Here is a 12,308-nt window from a genome sequence, read left to right on the forward strand (position 1 = left end):
TAAGCACAAAAGGCATAATTCATATAAATGAAAAGAAAGCAATAAATTCCAAATATTTTAACAAATTTACGTTTTTTTTGTTTTCCAGCATCGATTCCTGCCACTACAAAACATCCATATTCCAGTGTCTCAGGTTTCACAAAGTCCTGCTTATATTTTTCAATGTCCTTTGAATTCTTTGTGATTTTTCAAAACCTTTAAATGTCTGATGATTTACACTCATCCATCATTTTTATAATAAAAGGAGGAAGAACATATTTATAGCCATTTTAGTTGTTATATTTAGTGATTCTAAAATTATTCGCCATAGTCCACAGATATAAACAAATGTGCAAACTTGGGCAAGTTATGTACACTTCAAACGTGTTTACTTACATGTATAATGAATTAATGCCTTCCTCACTGTGTGATAGTAAAGTTACAATGGGATTCATTTAAAGCACTTAGAACAGTGCCCAGCGTCAGGAAAGCTCTTAAGGTAGCTCATCTGATTTACGGTTTCACTTGAATTAGTGTTAGTATAGAGGAAGGTCCATGGCTTCTCTTTTTTTAACATGTATATTTTCTGTGTCATCAACATTGCTATTTTTATTCATTTTAAAAGTGATCTGTTGATACCTTTTCAGGGTATCATCCGGGTCCAAGACTATGTTTCATTTCCCAGACAACAACAAGTTTTGTTCTTTTTATATAGTACCATTTCAACTGGGAAATTTCTGCTGTCTCCAGAACAGAATGGTATTTGTACTCACCCCATTCCTGCCACCTCATATTATTATTTTTCTCTCTCCTGGGCATTTTCATTTGGCAACAGAAAGGAAATCTCACAGCAACTGAAAGACAGGGAAAGTCCTTATTTATTGAAATGAAGTGGGTGATTGCTGGCCGCGACTACTGATCAGCTGTTCTGCTTAAGTCTTGAGAGGCTATTTTGATATGGTGGAAGGAATTATCTTCCTGATTTCAGGGCTGCCACCTCTGGCTTCTCTTTGATTGCAGCAGAAGCAAGAGACAAGAGGAAGAATGGGTAGAGCATGAGCCTGGGCAGAGGGTGCTCAGGGTGCTAGGGAGGCTCTGCTCACTCAAGTAACATCACTTCTGTGGGCTCTAGTTTCCTGTTTAATGAAGGTGTGGAACTCAAAGCTCCGTTACTGGCTTCTAATTTATTTGCCTATTTCCTATTGTCCTAATATCTTAAAGGATTGAGGGGGATTATTCATGTTAATATGGTAATTAGAACTCCTTTCTGTAATTCCTGTAAGACTGGTACCCAGTAGCTGCCTAGAGTACCTTAGTGAGTGCTATGTAGTTTTGGGGGAAGAGTTGTTTTGGTGGATGATATATAAAGATTACATATGAAATTTATACTCATTGACCCGTCCATCTTTACTTACATGGTCTTAGTGGCAATATTCACTGTGTATACTATGTTAATATGCTTTTTGAAAGAGTTGGCTATAAGCATTTCATAAAGGGTTTCTAAAACACTGATACATTTTAGTGTTTGAAAGAAAAGAAAATTGATTGTGAGGACAAGTTTATAAAGAAGATAAACTACAGGGATTATTTTTAAATATCAAAAATCAAAATTCCTCACGAGACTGTCATTTTTATCATCAGTTAGAGAAAGATTGTGAAATGGATCATCTCCGACATATAATGTGATAAGGTAGATCTGATTGTGTGAATATGAAAAAATATGAGCAAAAATGCTGAGTGGAAAATTATGTAATATAATACTATGTGGATGGTATTTTTAAAAGATTCATATTTATTCTAAACAGGATTTTCATGATTTGTTATTAACTTCTAGGATTTCCATTATGTAACACAAAGTCATAGTGAACACTCTTATGCATACATTCTTTTGTACCTGTGTTAAATATATATTTAGATTAACTTCCCAGAAGTAGAGTAGCAAAGTTTGGAAAGTATGTATGTTTTTCATTTTGAGAAATAATCTTTTTTAAAAATAAAAAAAATCAAAATTAGTTTTATAATTTTGTGTTGATGAGGCTGGTGAGTTGAATCAAAATTATTTTTCCAGGTTCTCAATCTTCTCGTCCACCTACCACTCCAGTATCAAGTTCTACAGGTTTAGTACCTCTTTATCCTGCTTATATTGTTTAGAACTTAATAAGGTGATGGGTGAAAAATGATCTCATGTACTAATTTGCATTTCTTTAATTATCAATGGAGCTGAATTTGGGGGAGTATACATTTATTTTTGTCCTTTGTTCATTTTTCTTATATGATTTCTAAATATTTTCTTGTTGATTTATCAGAACTCATTTTAAATTCAGCCCTTTAAACATGGAGTAAATTTTTCTTCTAGGTTTGTTGTTTTTTTTTTTTTTTGCCTTATTTTTACTAGTCAGTTTTCTTTTAAGATTTTGTACGATTGGATATAGATTACTTTTTATAACTTTTAATTATATAAGTAGTATACTAAGATGAATTTGTAAAGTTTCAAACGTTAGAAAATCACACAGAATAAGAGATTAGTTTTCTGTCTCTTTCTCTGGTCCATTACCAAAGTTAATCTCTTAATAGTTCAGGATGTCTTTTTATCTATTTCTATACATCAGCATTCTTATATATTGTAGCTATACATATTTTGGCATTTTGTCTTTTTATTAACCAAAAATAGCATCATGCTGTTCATATTCTTCTGTAACTTAGTTTTTCCACTTAATGTCTTGAATTGGGTTGTATTTAGATTTGTCCTCATCTTTTTTAATGATGATTTTAACATATACCATATTTCATCTAACTTTTCTCCTATCAGTGGTCATTTATATGTACAGAAGTTTACATTAATAGGTAACGGGATATGTTGATCTTTACCCTAATGGTTATGAGTACTGTGTCCTTCTTATAAAAGCTTCCCCATGCTGAAATTATATAAACATTCCAACCATGTGATTGCATAATTGCATTAAATCCTTGATTTATCTCAAATTCATTATTGTCTATGGAATGAGATTGTGTTCCCCCACACTCCTCCTATCTTTATCCAATAGTTGAAGTAGCACCATTTGTTGAATAAGTTGTCTTCTCTCCCACTGTGTTGAAGTGTCAGTTTTTATCACACATTAAACTCACAGGTGTTCTAGTCTTCTTTCTGTCCCCTTGAACTCTACTTTCCTGTGCCAGCACCAAATCAATTTTTTACTGCAGTACTATGATATGTTTTCATATCTGGCAAAACACTTCCCTTTCAGAAATGCTCAGGCTAGTCTCTTAATTTTTCTAGATCAACTATTATTTTATTTTTTGACGATTTTGACTATTTTCAATGTACATTTCGGTTAGCTTTAATTACATTCACATTTTTGTGCAACCATTACTACTATCTATCTCTAAAAGGTGTTCATATCTCAAAATGAAACATCATACTTATTAAACAATAACTCTCTATTCCCCCTTCCCCTAGCCCTGTTAACCACTATTTTCTTTGTCTATGAATTTGACTATTATAGATACCTCATAGAATTGGAATCATGTCTGGCTTATTTCACTTAGCATAATGTTTTCAAGGTTCATCCACTTTGTAGCGAGTATCAGAAGTTTATTCCTTTTTATGACTTAATATTATTCCATTGTACATACCACATTTCCTTTATCCATTCATTTGTTGATAGACTCTTTGTTTGTTTCCACCATTTCACTATTCTGAATAATGCTGCTCTGAACATTGGCATTCAAGTATCTGAGTCCCTATTTTCCATTTGGGTGGGTATATACCTAAGACTAGAATATTAGTTCTAGATTTACTTTTTTGAGGAACAACAATAATGTCTTCCACAGCAGTTGAACCATTTTACATTCCCTCCAGTGATGCACAAATGTTACAATTTCTTCACCTATTTGCCAGGACTTGTTATTTCCTGTTTTTTGATAATAGCCATCTCAAAATATATGAACTAGTATCTCATTGTGGTTTTTATTTGCATTTCTGTAATGATTAGTGATGTTCATCTTTTTATGTGCATATTGATCTTTTGTATACCTTCGTTGGAAACTATCCATTCAAGTCTTTTGCTCATTTTTGAATTGGGTTTTTTTTTTAATTTTTAGAAGTTCATAATGTATTTTGAATATTAATCCATTATCAGATATATAATTTGCTGATGTTTCCTTCCATTAAGAGGATTACCTTTTCCTTTTTTCTAGTTTCTTTTTAAAATTTTTTTAATTTTTAAGTTTTTTTATTAATGCACAGTCAGAGTTACAATGTGCCAGTTTCTGGTGTACAGCACAATGTCCTAGTCATGCATATACATATATTCATTTTCATATTTTCCATTAAAAGCTATTACAAGATATTGAATCTAGTTCCCCATGCTATACAGAAGACACTTAATTTTAATCTATTTTTATTTATAGTGGCTAACATTTGCAAATCTCAAAATTCCAAATTTATCCCTTCCCACCTCCTTTCCCCAGACACCATAAGATTGTTCACTATGTCTGCAAGTCTGTTTCTGTTTTATAGATGAGTTCATAGTGTCCTTTATTTCTTTTTACTTTTTTTTTTAATATTCCACATGAGTGATATTATATGGTATTTCTCTTTCTCTTTCTGGCTTATTTGAAGTTGCCTGTTTCTTAAATGTGAATACATTCTAACAACCCTGCAGTTTTACTCCATCCTGCCACATTTAATGTTTTCAACATCATATTTTACATATTTTTATTTTGTGAATCCCTTAACTACTTATTGTGGATAAAGATGATTTTACTACTACTAGGGTTAGTACTGGCCCACTGGTTGGTTGAGCCAGATAATAGGGCAGCAGGCTGTGGAGCTGGGGATCCTAGAGCAAGTGTTGGCCTACTAGTGCATGGAGGTATGGTCTGGAGTCTTGGGGCTGGTGTCAGCCTGCTGGTAAGTGAAGCCATTTCCTGACTTGGCTGCCTGTAGTGTTCAGGGTGTCCTAGAGCTGGTGTTGGCCCACTGGTGGGTGGGTCTGATCCTGCGGAAGCTAGCTGAGGAGCCCAAAAGTTCCTAGAGCTGGTATCAGATTGCTGGTGGGTGGGGCTTGGTCCCATGGAGTTCTGGGGCTTGTGCTGTCCCACTGGTGGGCAGAGCCAAGACCTAGGGTCTCTGGCTACTGGGTTCTGAAGGTCCTGGAGTTGGTGTTGACCTGCTGGTGGGTGAGGCTGGCCCATGGGGTTCCCAGGGCTAGTGCTGGCCCACCAGTGAGCAGAGCTGGGTCCTGGTGTCTGACTGTGGTGTTTGGGGCCAGGTCCTGGGCCTCTGGTGGTCAGGGATGGGTCCCAGGGCAGTGGGAAGATAAGGAGTCCTAAGGCAGCCAGGCTGCTTGAGAGCGGGGCTGTTACCACACTCCACTAACTGCTTGGCCTGGGGTGTACCAGAACTGGTGCCCACTTGTTGGAGGAAGAGGACAGATCAGGTTGCTAATAAGCTAGAGGGAGGATTCCAAAATGGCACTTGCCAGCACCAGAGTCCTTGTGATATGAGCTCCTAACAATGGCTGCTGCCAGCATCTGTGTCCCCAGGGTGAGTCCCAGTTGCCTCCTGCCTCTCCAAGAGGCTCTCCAAGATTAGTAAGGAGGTCTGACTAGGCTTCTTTCAAATTACTCCTTCTGCCTGGGTCTCAAAAGCATGCAATATTTTGTGTTTTCCCTTTAAGATTAGTCTTTATTTCCTATAGCCCCCTGGATCCCCAAAAAGCAAGCCCCAGTGGCCTTCAAAGACAAACATTCTGGGGGCTCATCTTTCTGGTGCAGGACCCCTAGGCTGGGGATCACGATATGAGGCTCAGACCCCTCTCTCTTTGGGGAGAGATTCTGCAACTGTAATTTTCCTCCTAGTTTGTCAGTTGCCTGCCATGGGGTATGGATCTTGATTGTACCATGTCTCTGGCCCTCTTTCCTATCTCATTGTGGTTCCTTCTTTATATCTTTAGTTGTAGAAGATCATTTCTGCTAATCTTCAGGTTACTCTCCTCCATAGTTGTTCTGTAAATAGTTGTAATGTTCACGCATCCAAGGAAGGAGGCGAGCTCAGAGTCTTCCTACTCCACTGTCTTGGCCACTTCCCTAGCTCTGAGGTTTAGTTCTTTTATCCTTTTTTAATTAATTTTTTGTATATATCATAAGGCAGGTGTCAAACTTCATTCTTTTGCATGTGGATACCCAGTTTTCCAAGAACAATTTGTTGAAAAGATTGCTCTTTCCCCATTAAATGTTCTTAGCACCCTTGTGACAATCATTTGACCATGTAAGTGAGAGTTTATTTCTGGGATTTCTGTTCTTTTTTTAATTAAAGTATAGTTAATTTAAAAGATTATATTAGTTTCAGGTGTACAGCATAGTGATTCAATATTTTTAAAGTTATATTCCATTTAAAGTTATTACAAAACAGAGCCTTAGTGCAAGATTCTTGGAACACTGCCCTGTTACCTCACCACCAACCAATCAGAAGAAAGACACACAGCCTGCAGCCTTCACCCCAGGTTTTGCCTGTGAAAACTTCTTCCCCAAAACCATCAGGGAGTTTGGGGATTTTGAGCACAAGCCACCAGTTCTCCTTGCTTGGCCCTTCAATAAACCCTTCTCGGCGCCAATAAATAAATAAATAAACAAACATAGAAAAAACAGTTATTATAAAATAATAGCATATTTCCCTGTGCTGCACAATATATCATTGTTGCTTCTGGGTTCTCTGTTCTATTCCATTGGTCTGTGTGTCTGTCTCTATGCTAATACAACTGTGTTTTGATTATTGTAGCTTTTTAATAAGTTTTGGAATTGGGACATGTCAGCCAACTTTGTATTTATTTATCAAGATTTTCTTGGCTACTTCTAAGTCATTTGAGATTCCATAGGAATAGGTTGAATTTGTCTATTTCTGCAAAATGCACTTTCAAGATGGTCATAGGATTTGCATTTAATCTGTAGATTGCTTTGTCTGGAATTAACATCTTAACAATATTGTCTTCCAGTCTATGAACACAGGGTGTCCTTTCATTGTTTTTTGTCTTTTTCAATTTCTTTAAGCAATGTTTTATAGTTTTCAGTGTACAAGGCTTTCACCTCCTTGGTTATGTTTATTCCTAAGTATTTTATTCTTTCTGATGCTATTGAAATGGAGGGGTTTGGGGAACTTTATTTATGGACTGTGTAAAGAAATGCAATTGATTTCTGTTTGTTGATTTTGTTGCCTCCAACTTTGTTGAATTCATTTATTAAGTCTAACATGTTTGTGTGTGTGATCTTTAGAGTTTTCCACTTAAAAGATTATGTAATCTGGAACAGAGATCATTTTCTTCTTCTTTCCCAGTTTGGATGCTTCTTGGTTCTTTTTCTTGATGAATTGCTCTGACTAGGCGAGAAAAATAAATAAAAATACTTTTATGTTGTAGAAGTGATAAAAGTGAGCATCCTACATCATTCCTGACCTAAACAAAAATTTTTCAGTCTTTCACTGTTGAGTATGATGTTAGCTATGGGTTTTTATTAATGGCCTTTATTATGCTGAAATTTCATTCTATTGTAGATCAACTGTTAAACTGCTTGCCCTCCTATGTCTTCTAATTTTAAGTAGAACCCCATTGAATCCATAGGCTAATTTTGACAATACACTAATGATAAACTTGCTTGCTGTATCACAGAATATTGTGCCAGGAAATGTTAATGGGCAAGAAGAAAAATGTTTTGACACTGAGTATAAATTTATAGTATTTTATGATACTACTTTTAAAGAGAAGCACTAATACAATTCATGTTACAGAGAATGAAATTATCAGGGGTTTTGTACAAAGGCAAATAAATTTATAGGTCTGTAAAGCTTTATTATTTTCTTCTACCTTTTTTTTTTTCTTATTTCTGTTTTTTCTTTTTTCAGGACATCCCAGTCTACCTGATGATTTACATCCTGAACACCCGGAGGATTTAGGTATTATGTTGGTTATAAATAACCCTGAATTATGAAATCCTAGAGTTCTACATAGAACTATTTCAATTACCTGTTTAGAGAAGAAACAACATGTCACAACCTGGTGACAATTGACATTTGTAGTTATTTTAATAGTGCAGATCCCATGACAAATACAGCTTTTAATAGGTGCCCAACTTAGGCTCCCTAGTCGGGTAAGGTAACTTTTTCAAATGCTATGATCATATGTAGGTTAAAATACATAAACTTTCACTTGCTTCCTATGTAATAGTATTATTTTGTGATGGCAACTTGCAGATAAGTTTTCTTTCTATTTGTGCCTTGTGTACATACACCTGAAAGTACTGCTAGTTGGGTTAGTTTCTCTGTAACAAACACATGCAGGTTCACACAATATATGTTAAAGAACTTGATGAAGTAAATATGTGACAGTTAAATAAAGTATAAAGATTTCTTGATAAGAAAATGAAGGAAAGTAGCTCTTACTTTTCTTTACATCAAACCGCTTTAGTAAAGTTAATATATTTTATAAAATGCACTTCAGGCTTGCTACGTTTTCCTTCTGAACACTGTGGTCAAACTGCCACTGTGCCAAGTAAATTCAGCGCCATCTTAAGATGTTTTCACTTGATAATATTTATGAAATAAAGAAGCAGAGCTGAGCATGACATTTTATATTCTGAGTCATAGATATTAAAACTAATAACAGAAGTAGAGGTAGTACTGACAAATATTCTAAGAATTAAGATTTGGTGATATTGTTTACTGCTCTCTGGATAGTCAGAAATCCAAGTGTATGTCTCTATGCATAATTTTCATGCATGTGCCCCAGTATTTCATTTACATTGTTAGAGAAAATTTCCTTGTAATTAGGAGTACTTCTTAATTTAGGGGAGGGGAAATAAGGAGGGGTGATGATAAGATAAAGCATTGTTTGTAAAGACTGCAAATAGCATGTGTGTAATAGATTAACAGAGCTTTCTTATGACTTCTTCTACAATCATATTTTTGGGGGATAAGTTAAATTCCTAACAAAATCATAAGAAATAAATTGAATAGCGAACTAAACCAACTATAATGGGATAATATGTTTTAAAACAATTTTCTTCTAATCTAGTGAATCTAACTGTCCTAGTAACTGGTGCTAAATAACTTGGTGTGGTAGCTAGAGCACACAATGATAAAAAGTAAGGCTTCTGTTAAGAGTTTCACAAGCTGGATCCTAACCCTGGGATCTGTTTAGCTGAGTTCTGTGATCAGAATGACTAGCTAAACCCAAATTGATATAATCTTTTTTCTTTGCTGTACTTATAGCTGATCTGGTCAAATTAAAATGCAATAGCTATTTGGAGACACCTATGTGCTCAATTTTCTTCAAACTGTGGTCGTTTTTTTCTCAGATGTAGGACTCATTGCTGTGATTGTTCTTACTGTAGGTGAGTATCTCAAACTTCGCTACCGCTTAAGTCGAGACATTACTCTGAAGAAGTGTGTTTCTTGTTAGTCACTTTTTCAGCTTCCTTAATTCTTATAGTGTGAAATAAAGTAAACCAGTTTAGGAAAACCTTTGATATAGTACACTACCTTGTGTTGGTGACTGTGCATTCTTTTACATACACTTACTAACAAGCCCTAAATAACATATGTTTTTTCGAGATGATTAGTCATACAAGTTTGCATCTCAAATAGAGTTTGGGTAGTTTTCTAAATTAATCAGGAATTCGTCTGACTTACTGTGAACTTTTTAAATGATTCCCGGGAATTGGATTCAGATCGGGAAGAGACCAGGTAGAATATAAACATGTTATGTGCTTAGATAAAATAACATTTTCTGACCATGAAAATCTAACCAACATTTGTCTCTTCTGCTAGATTTCAAATCTTGGTGATGATTTTTCACAGTTACATGTCATTTGTTTCCTGGTTTCTTGTAGTTGCCGCCATCACGGTATCTGCTGCCTGCTTGTACAAATTTTCCATGCGGAGACAGGAAGAAAATTAAAGCATGTTTCTTTAATTTATTGGTCCTTCTCACTCTTAACATACTTTTGTGCAGTTTATTTGTACTCTGTGTTACATACTATTTTTTAAATCGGCCTACATGAGTATGTTGTTTGGATTTCATTTATTTACTAAAAATATTTTTAGCTGCTTTTAATATCAACCCCACAAGAGTAACCTGTTGCAGGTCGCTTCAGATATTGAGATACAAGAAAGACTTCTGTGATATTTGAGGTTCAAGTTCTGAAGCAGATCAAACCATGATGAGGCCTTCCCTGCCCTCGATGTACCCTACTTTCTACACTGAACTAGTGGCCAAGATTAAATTTAAATTTGTTCACTGTGGAGACTTTGATAACTGTTTCCACTTGAATTTTTATGGTGAAATGTTCCCATTTGTCTGCATAACTTGGGTAGTTGTATGAAGGTACCTAGGTATCTCATTCAAATACCCAATTTGATTTCTTTTCATTTAGAGAAGTTATTTATACAAGTTAAACTGGGGAATTAAAAGCAACACTGATTTTCCTCGTATGTTCTCTTAATTTACTAGGTGGCGGTAAAACTGATGGGGTTAAACTAAAAGTTGCTGAGAGGGGTAAGATTTACAAGGCACTTCATTAATTTTTTCTGTCTTTTTATCTATATAAATGGAAAAAGCAAGGGAGCTTAGTTTTTTTAAAGTACAAATACATATCTTCTAAGAAAAATAGGGTTTTTTAATCAAGCTTAAATTTTAATGAAATAACCTACAACTTAATTAAAGAACAAATCATGGAGCGTAGACTAAGATTACGTACTTTGAAATTTCTGATTTTTCAGTGATTTTTCCTTATAATGCTTTGGAAATAGCTTTAAAATCAAGCTAATAATTTTAAGACTTCTGGAATCCATGGTTTGTTTCTGCTTTTAATATATACTTTTATATTAATGATTGAGTTTGGATTATGTAATAAAAATACTTTCTTCACTCATACAGAATGCAAACTTTTTAAGTGTTACTTGGTTATCTTTTTTAAATACCCAAAATTCCTTCGTTTGAATCTTAAATCTTATATTTATGGAACACATGATATGCATATTTGAGTTCTCTATCAGCAGTATATTTTTTAAACAATGTATATACACAGCAGTCTAAGTAGAAAATACTATATGCGTGAAATATCTTTAAAGCACCAAAAGGCTTATATAGAAATAACCTCTAAAGAAGTAAAACAGATAGCTTTCTGCTCCTCACTCTCCTTCTTTGTTTAAACCATCCCTGCACTAAAATATTTAAAGGTTCCCTAATAAGTATTAACCAAACTCTCTCTAGCTACCTGTTAGTGGGCCTTTTAAAGCTGAACAGTTATCTGAGCATCGTACCCCCAGATTGCCGTTTCAGTAGCATTAGAGGTCTGAGACCTCATGTCCCACGAGCATCTTGGTGATGCTGCTGGCCTGACTGTGCTACGAGTCACCAGGGTGTAGACTGTTACTGATGTGCCGTGTCCTTTATCTGTGAGAGGCACCAGCAAGCTTACTGGGAAATGTCTCACCTGCTTAAGGTAATTGGATTTTTTAAAGACTCCCCATCTATGTGTATGCTTTTTAAAAGGATGTGGGGTAATTCTTGGCTTTAGTTTGCTCTTCTTTCAAGATAATTTTCTTTCATTATATTCTTTGTACTGTTTAATGTCCATATTTTCACCCGCCCCAATTTCTTTTGTTACTTTAGAAACTTCTTTGCAAGACTGTAAAATGCATTCAGTTACTTCTCTATTTCTAGGGATAACTCTGGAAGCAGGATGCCAGGCACAGATAAACCAAAATTGCTTTTAAAACTTAATACAAAACAGATTTGATGTAGATTTCCATTTATGATGATTTGGCCTTCTACAACCTTCACACCAAGTCACAAAAATAGTCAAAGTCATTTAACGTTTAAGATCATTAAACATCATTTAAATTATGATGAAAAATGGCTACAAGGTTAGAGCATTCTGCTACAGTTTTCTGTGTGTTAGTTCTCAGCTGAGAACAGACTAGGACCCCAGCTGGTCTGATGGGATCATTACACCCTCCTTCCTTTTCCCTCCAGTCTCCTTTCTTAGCAATTCTTCTGCCACACCTTGCAGACTTGGAGTCTAGCCCTTGCCCTCTCTTTTGCTACTGCTTGAGTCCTGTTTTGCATGTCCTAACTGTGTGGTTCCAAAAAACAAATGCCTTTTTTTTACTTTAATGTTTTCAACTATTTGTTATAAATACTGTGTTCATAAATGAATGACTTTCTCTACTCATGTTAAATCATCACTGGATAAGTAAGAGTTTGCTAAGGTCATTAGAATTATTGCATAATTTATGTATGTTAGTAACTGTAACTAGATTCTTTTTCTCTTTT

The 12,308-nt window shown here is 35.1% G+C and overlaps 1 protein-coding gene across 5 annotated transcripts in view; it reads left to right on the top strand.

Annotated features, from left to right (window-relative positions):
* LOC105100008 (membrane cofactor protein) overlaps positions 1 to 10,812 on the top strand; it is a 28,111-nt gene extending 17,299 nt beyond the window's left edge. The window contains exons 7-12 of one of the 5 annotated variants that reach the window (XM_064477139.1): positions 89 to 133; positions 2,048 to 2,095; positions 7,877 to 7,927; positions 9,328 to 9,363; positions 9,862 to 9,930; positions 10,482 to 10,542. In XM_064477139.1, the coding sequence (XP_064333209.1) occupies positions 89 to 133; positions 2,048 to 2,095; positions 7,877 to 7,927; positions 9,328 to 9,363; positions 9,862 to 9,929 (248 nt within the window). In that variant the 3' untranslated portion in view covers position 9,930; positions 10,482 to 10,542. Of the gene's footprint in view, positions 1 to 88; positions 134 to 2,047; positions 2,096 to 7,876; positions 7,928 to 9,327; positions 9,364 to 9,861 lie in introns of all 5 variants that reach the window. The other 4 variants (XM_010992927.3, XM_031438660.2, XM_064477141.1 and 1 more) reach the window with 4 other exon arrangements.
* The last annotated feature ends 1,496 nt before the right edge of the window (positions 10,813 to 12,308 follow it).

This window comes from Camelus dromedarius, chromosome 21, assembly GCF_036321535.1.
Source record: "Camelus dromedarius isolate mCamDro1 chromosome 21, mCamDro1.pat, whole genome shotgun sequence".
In the NCBI taxonomy this organism is placed as follows: domain Eukaryota; kingdom Metazoa; phylum Chordata; class Mammalia; order Artiodactyla; family Camelidae; genus Camelus; species Camelus dromedarius.